Genomic DNA, 19,249 nt, shown 5'->3' with positions numbered 1-19,249 from the left:
CTGTCCATACTCTGATATTAGCTGCTTGGGTGTTAGTGGTTCGTTGTCATCTTCTGACACGAACGTTAGAGGTCTTGTGTTGATTGTATCTTTTATTTCAGTCAAAAATATCTGAAATAGGTCGTACTCATGGCGCTTTGTACCGTTTTGTACAACAGCCTTTTCACTGTTTGTACCATCCTTTCCCAAAATCCCACCCCATCCCACCAGGGTGCTAGACATGGTAAAAATCTCCATTTAATGTTTAGTCCTGCTAAAGTGTTGTAAACTCTTTCACTCTTGAATGCTGATCTTAGATACTTTACCGCTTTTGTAAATGTCCCCGCATTGTCAGAATACAAGGGGAATCTCTTCTTGAACAGAACCTTCGTAAGGAATATTTAAATGTTGTGAGTCCCTGATCTGTAGTGACTTCTGAATGAATAGCTCTTGTGACTGCGCATGTAAAGAGACAAATGGATACTTTTGCATTTATTTTTGTACCGATATCAACAGGAAACGGACCGGCAAAATCTACCCCCTTCACCGTGAATGGGTTTACGATTTGCCACCTGTCGATAGGCAAAGGTGCGGGAACCTCACTAAATGCATGAGATTCTAATCTCTGACATTTTATACACCATCTTAGTTCTTTCTTGATTGTTTGTCTTAATCTGGGTATCCAAAATGACCGTCTTAGTTGGACCATAACGGTATTGGCCTCGGTGTGTTTAAGCCTTTCGTGTGTATATTCTATAAGCAATTTGGTAACCCGGTGGTCCGATGGCAACAAGATCACTGATTCTCTGTCGTTTTAATTTAACCAGTTATGGGGTCGCCCTGTGCATCTTAATAGCTGTGTCTTGTTGTCCCATATTATTCCCAGTTTTTTCAACTGTTCGTTTTTCCAAGGTCTTTTCTGCTTCTATTATTCGTTTTTCTGCTTCTATTATCTCGTTGAATCTGTCTTCTTGAGCCGTTCTCCATAGCTCCAGCTCCGCTTCTTCTATTTCCTTAACCGATAAAATCCTGAATTTTCTTTTTTTCCCGGCGCATTGGACGTTTGCCAGCGGTGATTTTGGATCCCCTTGTCCTCTGAACCTCTGTATCGCTCTTCTGATAGTGACTAGCACTCTTACTGTGTTTCGTAACGTACTGAATTTTTCATACCATTTTTCTGTCGCTTGCGTGTGGCATTGCGTTGTTTCCATTGCTTTTTGTTCTTTCTGTATCTCCTGGATACAGGAACTCTCTGCTTGAGCTGGTGTGTTCGGCCATTGTCTTTCGTTTCCTAGCCACTTTTGACCTCTCCACCATTCTGATTTATCTATCAGTTGCCTCACTGATGCCCCTCTTGATGCTATGTCTGCTGGGTTCTGTAACCCCGGACAATGTCTTATCGCTTCTGTGGGGATTTTCCCCCTAGTTTCCATCACTCTGTTGTGTTCGAACTGCTTCCATCTGCCTGATTCTCCCTTGATCCACCATAAGGCTATGGCTGAGTCCGTACACAAGATTTTATCTAAACTTGTACCTAATGCCTTCTCGATGTATCCCACTAGCCTTACTTATAGCAAATTGCTTAATAGTTCCAACCTTGGTGTTGAAACTGACTTCTTTGAATATGATGCGATTCTGGTCTTACTGCATAGGAGTTGTAATTTTTTTATATCGTCTACTTCAATGTAGGCGGCTGCGCTGTAGGCGTCGTCATTTGCGTCGCAAAACAGATGTAACCTCTTTTATTTTCTCCAATCCATCTGGGCATTTTTATTTGGGCTAGTTCTGGTAGTCCCTTTACAAAAGTTTTCCAGTGGGGCATGATGTTTGCTGGTATGGGTTCGTCCCATTCTGCTTTAGCCATCCATATTTTTTGCATGATAATTTTCGCTATTACTGTTACTAGCGATAGCAGTCCTAACGGATCAAAGACTCTTAGTGCCAGACTAGACAGCTACCTTTTAGTTGGTCTTTTGTTGAGCTCTTTAGCGTCTTCAAAAACTTTGTCTGGGTTGAACTGCAACGTGTCTGTCGTGGGGTTCCATGTAACCCCTAATGCTTTTATGGATGCATCTGAGTTTCGGGCCATGCCTATAAGGTCGTTTTAGAATTGCAACACATTTTATAGCGAGTTTATCAGCTCGTCGTTGTTTGTTGAAATTTCCTAAGTTCCATTTTCGCTGACTGGAACAATTTCCTTGCTTGGTCTATTAGTATGAGCGCTTGGCTGATGCTCTCAGCTCCCCCTAACCAATCATCCACATAAAGTTGATTCTCTAATTATTTTGTTAGTTCTGGGAAGGCTGTTTGGTAATCTTCCATGCTTTTCAGGATCACCGCTCTTAGAATGAATGGGATGCAAGATAGCCCGAAGGTGACTCGTTTCCACCTTTATTCCTTGATCGTAACTGGTTCTTGATTGGGGTTGTCTATCCATAAGAACATGATGAATTGTTCGTATTCCTGTTGTATTCCTTTGTGAAGGAATGCTTGTGCTATGTCCGCTGTCCATGCAATCTTACTTTGTCTGAATCTTAGCAGGACTGCCAAGATCTCTGGGTTCAAATTTTGCCCTGTTTCCAATAGGTCGTTTATACTTGGTTTATTTTGCTGGTGTGCGGATCCGTCAAACACGGGTCGGATCTTCGTTGTTTTTACGTCTGTCTTGATGACTTGCCTATGTGGTAGATAAGTGCAAACTCCGTTGTAACTGGTGTCTGCTTCCCCTATATATCCATTTTTCTCATACTGGTCAAATATCTAGTGATAATCAGTTCTTTCTTCTTTTGTCATCTTTTTCAGCATATTTGTTAACCTGATTGTGGCCATGTTTTTGTTGGTCTCTATAGACCTTCGGCTATTCCTGAATGGAAACAGTACCTCATACCTTTCATCTTGACCTTTTTTAATCGTGTCCTGGTATTTTTATAGGAATCCCAGGTCTTCTAGCTCTTCTTTGGTGACTTCTATGTGTTCCAGGGCCCAAAATTCCTTAAAGTCTACTACTGGTCTGGAGTTTTTTTTTTACTGTTGTTAGCAGGGTGGAGCTTGCTGTCTTCTCTTCCGATGCTCCAAAGATGATCCATCCTAGTATACTTGCACAGGCTACCGATCCATCGTTCCCTTGTTCTGTTTGATGGGTCAGGATCTTCCAGAAATAATCACAACCAATGACCAGATCAAACTCTTGCCTGTTGTATCTGGTATCGATGTGTCTTTTATCTGCAATTTCCTCTTTTCTGTTTTTGAGTTTGTCTATCAGGGTTGATTGAACTTTCTCCGTCGCTTTTGCCATGTGTTTTGTTGCAGTTACTTTCTGTATTAGAAACCCTTTGTTTTTTTCCTACATTTTTGACCAGACTATATATATAATAGAATACTATATATTTAATAGAATACTATATATATATACCAGAGTAATAGAATACCATATATATATTATACAAAGTATTCTATTACTCTGGTAAAACTGTAGAGAGGTGGCGTTTATCCAACAACAGGTGGCGTTTATCCAACAAAACTCAGCCAATAATACGTCAAAAGACTCCAACAATAAGCGTCAGGTGTTATTCATTCTCACGAATCTGTATGTTGTTAATGGTTTGTTTTTTTATGTTATCTCATCCTACCAACAGTTCATTGAAAACAAAACATTCGCTAAAGTCAGTAGATTACGATTTAATATTGAAATTTCCATTTCCGGCTTGGACATTATACGCCCGTATGAAGTAATATCGATGGTCTTTTAATACAGTGCTAGTTATTTCAGAGGTCTACTTTACGAGATACTTTTGTCACACATGTCACAAAAGCGTCTTATGAAATACACGTCATAGATAACTAGCAATGTCTTAGTTATTCATTACACAATAAACTAATTGCGAGCTACATGAAATTTTGGAAGGTTTTCAATATTTTTGAATGTTTTGATGGAATCCATTCGTTGGTTAACGTGAGTTGTCCGTAAACCATAGCCATCTACAGTAACGGCCAGGAAACGCAGTATCTCTCTGTGTATTTGGGAACTTGCGTCCTCCCACCCACCCACAGGCGCCTCGGGCCAATCGTACCAAGTTAGTGCTGTCACTGGTGGCCAATTTTCACTAGGACGTTTTCCACTTTCCACAATTTCTTCACAAGTTTTACACAACTTGAAGTGGCTAGTAGTCTGCACTGCAGCACGGTCTGCACATGCAATAGTTGTGTTTTCCCATGTTGGACGGTTTTCATTACCATGTGAGTAGTTTAAAATGAGGAGAAAGTGTTGTGTTCCAAATTGTTCGAATAAAAGCTATGGGAAAGGAATTTCCAAAAAAAAGGGTGACTTACCACGAGTGGCCAAAAGATGAAAACATAAAAAAATGGAAAACAGAGATACAGAAAACTAAAAGTGTCGCAAATGGTTTACTAGCATACAGCGAAATAAAAGTCAAAGACTACAAGGTTATTTGCAGTGACCATTTTGAAGAAAGTTGTTTCTTACCAGGTAAAGTGAGAAGACTGACAAAAACCGCAATTCCAACCTTATTTCTAACGTCAAAGGTAACATAGCAATTTATTTTAATCATTCACATGGGGAATAACATGCTTAATCTATTCTAGTTGTTTCCATTAGGTCGCATACTACCAAGTGAGTGAGTTGGGTGTTCAGCCGAAAATAGTATAGCCAAGTGAGGATCCCAATTACAATAAAGCCTTGAGAAAATCTAATCTCCCTATTCCGCTAAGTAAGGTAAATCATACAAGATAATAATTTAAAAGCAAGAAAATGCCGTAATCACTGGCATTTTTCTCATAGGATGTGCTTCCACATCTACATTCCACAGAATATGCAACAGCAAATGCCACTTCAAGTAACCATCTAGAACCATCCATGTCAACTGTGGTGATATTGCTTTATTTTTTAAAAGGGAGCTGCAATTTATTTCAGTTTGATATTCATAGGATCAGTTCATGTCGCTGCAGAACATTAATGAATCTGTTACGCAACACAATGAGCGCTCATGTGAAAACAATCGCATTTCAAAATCAGCCAGAAATTTCTCCAAAACGAAAAGGCATGTCACTTCTGTGGAAGAAAAATTGCGTCGTTATCGGTGCGTAGTATATAATTTAAGAAAGACCATCACTGGTTTGCAAAAATCCTTTTAAAAAAGAGAACAGTTAATTGGCGATGATGTTATCGAATTATGCGAAGAAGAACCGCGCATGGTTAAATGTTTGAAATCTTTAAAAGCCATGTTTGAAGAAGAAGGGAAAAAAAAATTCCGAATTAAATGCAAAATCCTCCTTCGTAATTACACAAGTAGTAATAGGTTTTCTTATAATGATCTATATTCGTCTTTTTATAATTTTAAAATATTTAATTTGGTGTCAAGGTTCTTAATTTTCCTAAACGGAATAATTAAGTGAGATATGATCAGTGGTCTATAAAATATAGCATTGCTATGAAGGGCAGGAGCCCAACTTTGTATGATTTTCTAAGAAGGCATGATTTGCTAACCTTGCCGTGTAAGAAGACACTACTTGCATATACCGGTAGAACAAAAGGGCAAGTTGGTATTACCAACGTTAATGCTGCCAGACTACAAATGATATTCCAAAGTTTAACTCATATCAACGAAAGAAGAATTAGTATCGAAATTGACGAAATGCAGTGCAGATCCTTGATGTTATGGATTCAATCTCGACAGGAATTTGTTGGAAAAATAGATTTCGGAGAAGTCAAAGTTAATGGTATGATTGAGAAATGCTACGGTAATCAGGAGGAAGAGCAAGAAATCCACGAGACTCTAGGACAAGGAATAGACTGTGATGGAGGAAACATATCAAAAGGTGCAATTTGCCAAGTTAACGAAGGATCATGTACCCTGAGCGACAAAAACCCTGTTTTAGCAAATAGCTTAATAAATTTCATTATGACGGGTCTTACAACCAAATTCACTGCCATAGTGGGATCATGGCCAGTTGCAAAACTTGCTGGCCAGCAACTTTTTTTCCTCACAGTACACGTCATTAAGAAACTAGAAGAAATCGGATTCATTGTAGATGGTGTGGTCGGAGACAATGCTCGAATTAATATTAAACTATTTGATTTACTACGTCACCCCAGTGATAAACAAGATTTTATCGTAACACATCCGGTAAATCCGTCAATACCCTTATTCCTCTCTTACGATTATACTCATCTTATAAAGAATATAAGGAATCAACTAATAGATCGCAAATTAACTGTTGATGGGAAAAAAATTTATTTTGGTCTTGTAAGACTACTTTTGGAGAGAACAATGAACGACCATTTCCATATTGCAAGATTTCTTACACGAAAACATGTCAATCCGACCAATTTTGAAAGAATGAAGGTTAACTTCGCCGTTGACTTATTTCGACCGGAATTAGTAGCTTCTCTACGAACTATGCACGATTTATACGAACGTGGTTTTGAGAGCGTCGAACCGCTTTGTGAATTTCTTGAGAAATTCTGGATGTGGTTCTGCTACCATGATGTTAGCAATTGGACACAACATTCCAGACAAAGAATAGAAATCAGGAAACCATTTTCGGACATTGATGACGACAGACTAGATGAACTCAACGACACTTTTTCACAGTATCTTGAAGAATGGTAAAAAAAAAATGACGCACTTGAATGTTTTACGCTACAGACCTTAAAAGCAATCATTTTCACTAGCCGATCAACCGCTAACTACATCCGTTACGTTCTCCGTAATGGAATAAAATTTGTTCTTACCCGTCGTCTGTCAACAGATAATATTGAACGGTTTCATGGTGCTGTTCGACACAACTCTGGCAGCAACGATCCACCCTCAGTTGCACATTGCTTGAGTGCAATAGAGAAGATTAGCAGAACACAGTTAGCTATCACGTCAATGTCGTGCAACACCCCATTGGTTACTGAATCCGTTTTACGGAAGCAGTCTCTGGCGTTGGTGTGTGATCGACAGCCAAAGATAATGAAACCAAGAGGGAGTGATATACTGAACAAAGCTGATCCTGCGGACTTATTAATTTTACGACAGCTAAATGAAATGCCAGGTAAAATCGTTTACATTATGGTAGCATAATCATAGTACCCATAACGTTTTCTGATTACAAAGGACATCTTCCTTTAACAAGAGATGCGATAACATGCGTGTACGTCGTAGGATACGCACTTCATTAATATGGCCAAAACGAGCATTTCTGCGTAAAATGTTACAGTAAAATGACCAACCCGTCACATTCTGCAAAATACCTTAGATTAATTAAACATCTAGGTAGCGTTACATTACGTTGTTTACTTACATAGTCTTACTATAATGTGTTGAAGACAGAGGAGGTTTGAAATATCCATCTGAAAATGTTGCCCACAGATTTTGGACTATCCATTTTTCTTTAAAAGAGTTTTCCCGCAGTTGCGGAGCTGTACTAACATAGTAAGCGACTTAGTTGAATTCCTAATTCCAATGCTATCGCAATGTAGTGAATTCAGATGTACAACGGAAGGGAAGCACAGCAAAGAGCTCTGTAAGTTAATGATAAAAAAAAATTTTAATGCGGTATTACGCACTGAGGAAAAAAAAATAGGGTAAGAATGGAGAAGAAACCCATTGATTTTAATAAGCCTAACAAAAGAAAAGTATTAAAAATGCAGAATTAGTGTGCATTTACTTAATTTTACATCCCCTTTTAAAACAAGTAGGTAATTAATTTTGTTTTCATCTTCTATGTATCCTTGCAGTAATCCTAATGACTGTTAAATATCTGATGTATGACAAATCATTCCATGATTAGAAGGAATTTCGTTTTGCATTATTGTTATACTGACAAGTGTGTGTGTAAGACTGTCTGTATTGAGCTCTGCATAGTGGGGATATACCACTCTGTCGGTGACGTGGCATCTAGCGGTCAGCACTAGATACTACAACATCTCCCCCCTTACACTTTGAATAAATACACAACGTGACACAGTTATAGGGAATGAAACAAAATTACTCATGACAAACAGAAATGCCACATCGAGTATAAACAAATACACTAAGAAACACGTCTTGATAATGAACACGCTATAGCATAAGAACTGCGATGCGGAGAAACTAGAGTTACCCGCAAACCAGATGACATACGCGTGACAAATGCGACAATAAAGACAATACAAATAGAAAAAAAAAAATAGACTGCAAGCTGCTACTCTTGAATGGCCGCTGGTTCTGCTCCCAAGTTTTGACCTGCTACCTGCACAACCGGATCAGGAGGACGAGCCGGACTAACGAGACGGATCGTCTGCTCTGACGAAAGGGCCTGACGCTGCGCTGCCACCCTGGAACTACTACGTGAACTCGCTGGCCAGACCTTGGCCGTACGCGGCTTGCGAACAACTTGATTGCGTGCAGCCTGTAATTAAGACTGCACGGCGGAATCGTTGCGGAAGAAGAAGTGACCACCACCAGTGGCCCCGGCGGAACTGTTGACGGCTGATTTAAAGCTGCCGGAACTGATGAAGCCGCTTGACGGTTGACAGCGAGAACAGGCGGAGTTGGTGGTGTCCAAGACAACACCGGAAGTAGATTACTAGCAGATGCAGGTGCACGATAGCCACGAACACTAGATGAAGGCCCAGCCACTCCGCTACTCTGTTGACCAACGCCGAATCCCGCTGAAGGCAAGTTGTCCAGATTGATGTCACGACGTGTGCGACGTAACGCTCGTCCGTCCATCAACCGAACCACATACGAGTCCGGCTCACTGCATACAGCCTCAACAGCACCAGCCAACCATAGACCAGAGACGAACGCTCTCACTCTTTGACCAACAATGAGCGCCGATCCACGAATATCCGGACGACCCCCATGATTAAAACAGGCCGACGCTTGACGACGTTGGAGCTGGGCACGAACAAACTCTGCAGGCACATACTGCGGGACTAGACGATTTTTTAGAAAAGGCAAGCTGCCACGAAGGTTCCGCCCCTGTAACAATACTGCTGGAGATGGGAGCTCTGATGATATTGGGGTGGACCGAATCACTGCCAACGCCTCCCACAGAGACCGCCCGTCAGCAAACATTTCCAACATTGTCTTTTTAACTGTTTGTATGTGGCGCTCCACTAGCCCATTAGACTGTGCATACGTTGGGCTGGAGAACACGGAACGAATAGCGCGGCTTTTGCAATACGCTCGAAATTCTTCACAATCATACTGAGAGCCGTTGTCGGACATAACAACTTCCGGAACGCCAAAATCACTAAAGATTCTTTCAACCTCAGCGATGACGGACGAAGACGAGAGAGTGCGCAAGGGCACGCATGCTGGCCATTTGCTGTACGCGTCGACCACCAGAACATAGCTGGCTCCATTAAAAAGAAAGAGATCAGCCGACACCAACTGGAATGCATGCACCGGCAACGGCACTGGGCGAAGAGGCTGAGACAGATTGCGATTGCGATACGTTTGACATGTGGCACAGCTGGCCACCATGTTGCGAATATGATCGTCACACTCGGGCCAATACACGGCCGATTTTGCTCGCAAGACACAATTCACTTCTCCAAAATGGCCGTCATGAATGCCGGCCAACACCTCCTGTCGAAGTGCCACTGGAACCACCAGTCGGCTGCCGTTGAGTAGTAGACCACCAGCTTCAGACAATTGGTGGTGGACTGGCCAGAACGGCTTGACAGAAACGGGACACTGAGACTTGTGATCAGGCCACCCACGACGAAGGACTTCCATGAGCAGGCGGAGAGTTGGATCAGCGGCCGTCGCTTCAGCAAACTTGACTCTAGTCGAATCATGAGGGATGATGAGGTCGAGAACGGCATGTACTTGCTCCTCGCAGTTTTGCGTGACGTCATCGTTGAAAAGGCTGGGTGACGGAGCCCGACTAAGCGTGTCGGCAATAAACAACTCCTTGCCCGGTTGGTATATGAGCTTGAAATCAAATCGCTGGAGCTGCAGGCGCATCCGCTGAATCCGAGGAGAACAAGAAGCAATCGGCTTGTCCAGGAGGCCAACCAACGGTTTGTGATCCAATTCCACCACCACCATTTGTCCATAAACGTACTGCCGAAAACGCATGAGCCCGAATTGAACCGTCAGGAGCTCTTTTTCGATTTGAAAGTATCTCTTCTGAGTATCAGTCAGAGACGTTGACGAGTACGCAATCGGCTGATTATCCTGTAGCAAGACTGCTCCAATTCCGATAGACGACGCATCAACCGACACAACCAAGGGCAGCGAATGATCAAAGAGGCGCAGCACTGGAAGCGACGACAAGGCCCTTTTTAGCTGACTAAGCGCAATCTGTTGAGGCTGCTCCCAAATCCACACCGCGTCCTCCTTCAGCAAATCCCGTAGCGGTCTTGTTAAGCCCGCCAGATTTTTGCAAAACTTGTCCAGGTATGTCACCATGCCCAGCAGACGAACCAGATCCGCTGGACAAGTCGGATCAGACATTTCCACAATCGCTAACACCTTAAGAGGGTCCGGCTTCAATGTTCCATAGCCAATGACATGGCCCAGCCATGGGATCTCCTGAAGAAAGAACTTTTTTAACTGAAGCCACAGGTCATGGAGGCGACAACCCTCGAACACTTGACGAAGATTGGCGATAAGCTCCTTCTTTGTCTCTCCAACAACCAGAAAATCATCAAAATAGATGAGCACGCCGGGCAGGTCTCCGAACAAGTCACTCATGGTCTGCAGATAAATTTCAGGAGCCAATTTTAGTCCAAATGGCAGCCTGAGAAAGCGGTAGCGGCCTTTCGGAGTTGCCATGGTGCACAAGTAGGAAGCTGCTTCAGATAAAGGAATCTGATTAAAACCGGAAGCAGCATCAAGGCTGCAAAAATATCGGGCCTTACCCAACTTGCTAAACAGCTGTTCAATGGTAGGGACTGCAAAATGCTGGCTTTGTTGAGCTCAGACGGGTCCAAACAAATTCTCACGTCACCGTCCGACTTTCCTACCACCATCATGCGGCTGACCCACTCAGTTGGCTCGTGTACAGGAACGAGGATTTCTTTGGCGACCATCTCCTCCAACTTTTTGAACACGCGATCCTCCAACCGGAACGGTAGACGACTTGCTGCACACACCACAGGATCCACCCGATTAGCACCAGAAAGCAACTTTATGTCATACTCTACAGGCAATTTACCTAATCCCGTGAAAATACCCATATAATCCACAACAATTGGCGGCAGTGGGGTCTCAACTGGCGACTGTATGGTATCCACTCGCCTAATCAGATTTAGTTCGTCACAAGATGGCAGCCCAAGAAGAGGCGGCTGGCCAGGCTCATCAACAACAACAAAGTCTACAACGAACACAGCGCCTCTATGAAACACTTTTGCCGTGTGTAGTCCCAATACGCGTAGGAGGCCATCTTGTGCACGATAGCTGCGAACAATGGGCCCGGGGCGAAGACGTTGGCTCGTTTTGGGCAGGCGAATAAACGACTCATACGGCAGGACATTACAGGTTGCGCCAGAATCTAGCTTGAAGTTAATGTTAACGCCATCTACCGTCACCTGTTGGCGCCACTCTGATCCACCACCGGATGACGTTGACGTCAGTGCTTGTGATATAAAGTAGTCTTCTCCAATTGACCGCGGGAGGGCCATCGCCGTACCGCCACGCTCCACATCACCAACCCAGTGTGTCTCCTCCTCCACAGTATGAACTCTAGCCGCAGGGTTTTGTGAATGACGTGGCGCCATCTGTTGGGGTGTCGACGAAGTAGGACAGCAACTAGATACATAGCCGATAACACCACAAGTAAAGCACCGAATATTGTTGACCCGACACTGATTTTTCCGATGATGGCGACAACACTTGTTGCATTTGGGATTTTGTTGACCATCTGCTGCACCTCCCGACTGAGATGAACGCTGACTCGTTGATGGCTGCCGATCGTATTGAGCTCTGGACGAGGATTCAGGTCTTTTTTCAAACTTTCTGTCCACTGGACGACTTTGAATGGCATGAGCGGCTTCCGGTGCTGACTTTGTGGCAATTTGACTGAGCTGCGCTTTCGATGACTCACACGCCCGCACAATTTCACACGCCTTATCCAGTGTCAAATTTCTCTCATACAAAAGTTTCGCACGTACCAAAGGGTCAGCCACACCGAGCACAATCTGGTCTCGCAAGACCGAATCAACACTAGGTCCATAGTTACATGTTTTTACCAAACCACGCAGTTTAATCAACCACGAATCAAGAGTTTCACCAGACGTTTGATGACGACGTAGGAATTTCAAACGTTCGAACACCTCATTACGTCGGGGCTCAAAATGATTGGTAAACTTGTCTAAAACTGGTTGAATTTTTTTAGCGTCAGCGGCCACAGTGAACACAAATGTATCATAAATCTTTAAGCCTTCACTGCCCAAAAGAGTGATGAGAGTACCTACTTGCTGCTCTTCGTCCACGTTTTGACCGCTGCGAGTGGCCACTAAATACCACGGGAACTGCCGTTTCCATAAGTCCCACTGAGCCGCCAAATCACTGGCACCAAAAGAAAAAGGTTCAGGAGCTTTCACCGACGACGACATCTTAAAACAATGATGCAAGACACTAGGATGCACACGATAAACAACAACAGAGTTAAAAAATGCCTAGGATGCACGAGGTAGAGACGGATTCAGTTCAGCAAAACACACCCCATATAGCACATTTCTGCCGTCAGATGTCCGAATCATGGCCGAACATCCGTTAGATATCTATGTACTAAATGGGTAGTTCCAGGGATGTCCGTCGGCTAGTCACCTTGGAAGTGCAATGGATGTGCGAAAATTATATTCTACGGACCTCCTTCCAACAGCCAAAAAGATTTTCAATTGTTTCATTTAAGGATCGGCCTCGAGCCAATCGGGGCGCTTTTTTGCAAATCGGGTTTCTCATTTCGGGCCATCGAGGCGTAGCTCAGGGTGGAAAATTCTTCTCCCCGAATTCAATTGGGGTTTGCAATCAATTGGATTGCAATCAATCGATTCATCAATGCAAAAAACATTATCTATTGACCCGATCTATCCGATAACAACCCCGATAATAGCTCGTTCTACCCGCTTGCCCCGATTTTTACTCTGAAACCGAAAGAACGGCATCTTTTTTTTATTGCTTCGGGGCAACGGGTTAACCTCAAATTTTTCCCCGCACCGCCCCGGTTGAAAAGTGGCACCTCATTTCAACCCCGAATGCACTTTATCGGTGCGGGGCGGTTAACTCGTTTAGAACTAATTGGGGCCGATCACTGAGTTTCATTATTAATTGTCAAAATTTCTTGAGAGGGGGAAAACTTAACCGTGTTCAAATTTTTCCCTTGCACGTATTTTTATTTGAAGTCCAGCATTTAAAACGAAAAATTTAAAAAATCAAGGAGTAATTATCTATTTGCCGGATGGTTTATTTTTAAATTTATTACAAAAAATGAATAAAATATATGAAAGTCGTGAGTTTGTTTGCACAAGCTTTACGTTTACCTTACGGGAACCAAGCAATTGAAAATTAACTTAACAGAAAATAAATATTATTCGGCATCTAATAATATTAAAAGCAAGTATACTTATGATAGGATTATAATTTCAAATAATCAAAAACTACTTTAAACTTAATAAATCATGCTGAAGTTTAAAATTCAAAAAATATTTAGCATAAATTGTTTAATTTCAATTTATACACCTCTGGTTTAACCTAAGTTTGACATCATCTTAACTTCTTAAAAATCCAGTATGTGATTTGTTATCGAAAAAGCTCAAGTGTTTTACAACGATTCGATTGTATTGTTCGAAAATGATACATAATAAATCTATAGATTGGCACAGTGGTTAGTTAATGGAGTGGTTTCCGGAAGGGGAATAAACATGTATGAGGTAGGTGCATTTTGAAATATTACTTAAATTACATAAATAAAATATGTGGGAAAGAATCTACTAATCTACTGGGTAGGGAGTTTCTACGGGAAAAGGGGGGATATCCTCAGCTTCGGGGTTTGGGGCACCATGATGGAAATGGGCACACACCATTTCCATTGATCCCTGGATCGCTGCCAATCGGGCCTTGAATCGGAAGGCACCCCAGGATCTTCCGTTGATTCCGAGAATCGAATGGATTTCGTCGTTCCTGGGGTACCATGATCCAAGAGACCCGACAACCAGGGGGAGAATCCTCCCATGCGAAGAATATTTATCATATTTCCGCTGGTAGGCATTCTCCATACTCCCTGGTTGGTCATAGCAGACCACGATGTCGACCATCACCCGGGAACCGGATAGTTGAAATTCAACATCCGGTCTTAACCTTTGCCCGGGGATGGCATTGTTGATCGTGACGTCGTGTCTTTGCTTGACTAGCAGCGACTCCAAGAGATCTTGGATGGTGTTGTGCCTCTTGGTGGCGAGCTGGAGACCTACTTCACAGTGGTTAAGCACATGAAACCCGGTCTCTTTTTCCTTTCCGCATCGGCGGCAACTCGTATCTTGCTCCTGTGAGCAAAACCACGAGTGCCCCCGAAGAGGAAGGATGTCGAGCCGGGCTCTGTGAAGATATCTCCAGTCGCGGAAGAAGAGGGGCGTAGGGCAGGATACCAGGCGAGCCATGTCTTTCGACTTGTCTTCCAGGGAGAGACCAGTGGCAACTACTCCCTGGTGGCTCTTGTCGGAAATTAGGTTCCTGGTATAGCGCTGCCGAGCTACTTTCCAAAGTCCGCGGATGCCGTCTCGCCATCTGGGTGCCGCGCGACTTAAGTGTCCGCGATGCCTCAAATACAAACGGCTCTTTAAAAAATAAAGGTCGCTTTAAGCATTTTTTTTTCTGCAATAATATGATGTAAACAATAATATTCGACTATGATGCGGGAGACCCGAGTTCGAATCCTGGTATAGCCTAATGTTTTTTCAAGAATAGATGTCCAATACATGTCATATTTATAGCCAAATGAAAGCCCGTTCGGATATCCTTAGAATGTCTGACGGCGCTGTTGAGGGCGGTCAAAACCAAAAAAAAATACATCCATAGGACATCCAAATCGGATATCGGGCTGTCCGGAGGATATCAAAAAGATGTACTCAACATCCGACCCCGACATCTGTCGGACATCCGACGGACTGCCTTGTGTTATATGGGACCAACCACGCTGCTATGACTCAACAACGTTGGGTTTTGAGATCCCACTTCTGACACCATGTTATACTGACAAGTGTGTGTGTAAGACTGTCTGTATTGAGCTCTGCATAGTGGGGATATACCACTCTGTCGGTGACGTGGCATCTAGCGGTAAGCACTAGATACTACAACAATTATCTTACACTTTTTCTATTAATATACCGCTATGTTGATTTTCTACTCGGTAAATTCTATTTTGCTAAATCTGTTACTTGCCTGGTGCCACTATAACACAACCCATCGAACTTGTTGGGTAAACACAGTTGCACTGTATTACCCAAAACTCCCAAGTATTAACTGACATACTTTTCCAGCCACTGAACACAAAAAGGCTTTTCTGCCGAATCCCAAAAGCAAATGGCATAGGTTATACGAATGAACGTAGGCTGCAAAAAACAAGCTAAGAACACATGTTATACTAGTTCAATCGTTTACGCATAAAGAACGAAAAATGCTAAACAAACCTGTCATACTTAACATGCCATCTGGAATTTACTTGCTACGATATGGGTTAATAGACTGAAAGAGAACCATAAAGTTTTATTTTATTTTTTCTTACTTGTTTCAGAATCATTCTTTGTTGCAGGATTCTTGTCAGAACATCGCCAGAACACGATGTGATTTCGTTTGCCGTACAAAAGTGTAAAACTTGTGAAGAAATTGTGGAAAGTGGAAAACGTCCTAGTGAAAGTTGGCCACCAGTGGCAGCACTAACTTGGTGCGATTGGCCCGAGGCGTCTGTGGGTGGGTGGGAGGACGCAAGTTCCCAAATACACAGAGAGATACCCCGTTTCCTGGCCGTTACTGTAGATGGCTATGCCGTAAACCAAGCATAATACCACACTCCTTCTCTTCCAGTTTCATAAACACTCACATCATCATCACTCAATAGTAGATTAAATACAGAATCAGAAAATTTAAAATTTAAAAAGAATGGATAAGAAACACAATGATTATTATCCAATATTTGCTCAACTTTGATCCTTTATATCCTCTAGTGATAATGTTTTTTTTTGGCAGTGAAGTTAAATTTTACTGGTAATCTTGCATTTTCGGCTTGTCTTTTTCCATATAAAGCACTTATTGAAGATGTTTCTTTGATAATCTCGTCATGTTAACAACCTTCCTTAATTTTAGAAACCTATAGATATGGAAACAATATTGAAATAAATTGGTAAAATATAACAATTAATTTTTTAGAGTAAAAATAAATTGTCAGCAAAATTTGACGTGATAGCCTTCTATTTAGATTGCAAAAAAAATAATAATTTTTTAAAGAAATATATTGTAACGCGGGGAGTTACTTGAAGACCCGGGTAGTGACTAAGACACGTTTATTCATCGTAAAACGTACACCACAGTACAACAGATATAAGTATACTGGGGCTACAGCTAGGGAAACGTACGACTATTTATGCTTTTGGAGAACAGAAGCTATCGTGGGAAATCTCTAGGAACAAAACTGCCGGACATCTCGGATAGGATTGCGGGAAATATCCGATAAAAGATCGCCGGATATGACGATCGAGTCCATAGTCTCAATAATCGCGACAATATTATGTGTTTTAAAAAAATTAGACTTTCCAAATAGCATTTGCTTAATTCCCCTAAGCAAATTTCCTTCGTGTCTTTTTCTTTTTTCTGGATTTGGTTTTTTCTTTCTTGAATGGGATGGTACGTTTGGGTCAGGCAAGGGCGAGGAAAAAGCTGATAGAGAATTCGGTCTGGTGTTTAAGAAAAACAATTATAATTTAATTGTGAATAACAATAACTTAATTAATATAGAATTAGAAAAATAAACTACTTACAATACAGCAGCATTTCTTTGAGCTGTAAGGAAATTTCAAATCAGTTTTTGCATTTTTTAATACTTTTTCGTTCGTCGGCTACGGATGGGGGCACCCATTTTTAAATTTTGCTTCTGGACAAAATTCAAATGTCGGAATTGCCGACTCAGCTTCTCCAGAATTCTATTTCTGCTTTTTCTATTTCTTTTACAGACAGAATTCTGAAGACCCTTACCCCGTCTGCGCAGCTGATTTTTGTATTTTGCGTATCCAGTTCCGACTGCTTTCTGAATTTGCGCAATGCTCATCTAATCGCAACTAATACTCTTACAGCTGTACAGTATCCTGCACTAAAAGGTTAACACCGATTTATTTTGAAAAAGCCATCTGTGAGTAGAACATATTAATAGTTTACCTTTTTAAGGAGAGGTAGGGTGGTTTTGGCGCAAAATCATTATAAGGGGGGGGGGGTAATGTCAGTCCAGACACCTTTTTTTTGCTCTAGGTATTAAATGTGTGGAAAAAGTGTAGACTGTATCATCGGTAAACTCCCCTACGGGGGGTAGGGGAGTAGTCTTCTTAGTAGAACAATTTTTGCAATACAAAATAGAGTCTTTGCATTACTCGATATTGTCATTATCGGGTCGGGTAATCGGGTAGCATATGAAAACACCAAACTAGTTTTACCAGTATGCTAGCTAATTGTTAGTTATTTGTTAGAGGCTTATTGGATACGTTTCAGTCGGCGACGCGGGAGATCCGCGTTCAAAGCTTGGTTGTGTTAATAGTATTCAGAGCAAATCTAATCAATGAATATAATTAAATGAAACTTTGATTTATATAGTATTTTAAATTTTAAAAAAAGGATTCATATATGATTAATGATTATTAAATTCGTAAACAATTACGCTGTTTTCCTAACCGGAATAATTTTGTAAACAGTTCTCTCGTCCGAGTCTAGAACGCGGATCTTCCGCGTCTCCGACGGAAACGTATCCAATAAGCTACTATAAATTTACTAGTAGAAAGCTAGCATACTGATAAAAATAATTTGGTGTTTCCATATGCTACCCGATTACCCGACCCGATAATGACAAAAACGAGTAATGGAAAGACTATTTGGAATTGCAAAAATTGTTCTACTTAGCCGGAGGGTAGGGGAGTCTACCGATAATGCAGTCTACACTTTTTTCCAGAAATTAATTACCTAGGGCAAAAAAAAAGTGTCTGGACGGACATTACCCAACCCCCTTATGATGATTTTGCGCCAAAACCACCCTACCTCTCCTTAAAAAGGTAAACTATTAATATTTTCTACCCACAGATGGCTTTTTCAAAATAAATCGGTGTTCACCTTTTTGTGCAGGATACTGTACATAGTGTACTGTATCTCTGGTACCAACGTGTTGATGATTGGATTTAGCATTGCCTAATTTCTCTTGGGGTTTCTTCTTTCGTTATTTCTTCTAAAAGAGGTTGTTATACTTTTGTTGGTGTTCGGCCACTGTTTTACTATCGTGAGCTTTTTTGGTCCTTTCCGCCTGTCTATCGTGTCCATTAATTGTTTTACCAACGCATCTCGTTTTCAGGAATATTATTCTGAAGGGCTAGAGACTGCTGGTGCAGAGTTATAGTCTGGCCTTGCGGGGGTAAGCTTGTCGGACTACCCTTGTTGATGGTGGATAAATTTATTTGTAAATGCAATAGCACATTCTTACGACAACAGCTCTTGCTTTATCAGGCTACGGCTAGTTTTCTTCGGTTTTGTATTGCTATCGCCTAGTTGGACTAGAGCAGTGCCGAGAACGATTGGAAGCCTTATCGGGCTTGCAGAGACTTGATGCCGCTTGATTATTACTCTTGCGGTGAATATTTGAGGATGCTCGTAGGGCAGGAAAAGTGAAATCACAGTTCTTTGCGTTAAATATACTTTATTTTATTTCTCAATAAAATAATTTTATTTTTCTCAAGCCTACACTGGGGATCTTAGGATCTGGTCTTCATCTGAGGATGATGTTTTCAACCCCGCCTTTGCCAGCTTCTTTGCCAATTGTTTTTCTTTCTTTTTGTCTTGACTAATCCGTTGGTAGGGCTTTCTTCTTGGAATTGCGGATGTGGATTTAGCTTTGGAGAATTCCACTGGGGATGGTTTCGAGATGGTTTGTTCTTTAATCCCTTTGTTGATTCTTTGTAGAACAGTTAACTTCTTTCCTGAGGAAGTCTCGGGTTGAAGGGTGGTTTCTCTACGTAGTGGCGATTGTGCAATGTCTCTTGCCGCTTTTTGGAAGGCCTCTTCCCTGATGAGGAGTTTTTCTTTCT

The 19,249-nt window shown here is 41.9% G+C and overlaps 1 protein-coding gene and 1 pseudogene across 1 annotated transcript; one reads left to right on the top strand and one right to left on the bottom strand.

Annotated features, from left to right (window-relative positions):
• The first annotated feature begins 6,306 nt into the window (after nt 1–6,306).
• Nucleotides 6,307–7,064, top strand: LOC116928653 (annotated as a pseudogene).
• Nucleotides 7,065–8,166: 1,102 nt separating this feature from the next.
• Nucleotides 8,167–12,535, bottom strand: LOC123475560. Its single transcript, XM_045178424.1, has 3 exons — nt 10,841–12,535; nt 8,445–10,790; nt 8,167–8,373 (listed from the first exon to the last, which is right to left on the bottom strand). Exons 1-3 carry the CDS (start codon nt 12,533–12,535, stop codon nt 8,167–8,169), a joined length of 4,248 nt encoding a protein of 1,415 aa, XP_045034359.1.
• Nucleotides 12,536–19,249: the final 6,714 nt, after the last annotated feature.

This window comes from Daphnia magna, linkage group LG8 (assembly GCF_020631705.1).
Source record: "Daphnia magna isolate NIES linkage group LG8, ASM2063170v1.1, whole genome shotgun sequence".
Classification (NCBI taxonomy): Eukaryota; Metazoa; Arthropoda; class Branchiopoda; order Diplostraca; family Daphniidae; genus Daphnia; species Daphnia magna.
The sequence above is the reverse complement of the archived record's forward strand: the minus strand, read 5'-3'. Positions and strand labels throughout refer to the sequence as shown.

Bases quoted from the DNA above. Each gene is read 5' to 3' on its own strand.
- LOC123475560 (XM_045178424.1), bottom strand. From the start codon at position 12,535: ATGTCGTCGTCGGTGAAAGCTCCTGAACCTTTTTCTTTTGGTGCCAGT. The intron at 10,791-10,840 runs GTAAGGCCCGAT...GGTTTTAATCAG, and splicing joins ACAGCTGTTTAGCAAGTTGG to ATTCCTTTATCTGAAGCAGC. The intron at 8,374-8,444 runs GTTCCGCCGGGG...TCTTAATTACAG, and splicing joins CTTTAAATCAGCCGTCAACA to GCTGCACGCAATCAAGTTGT.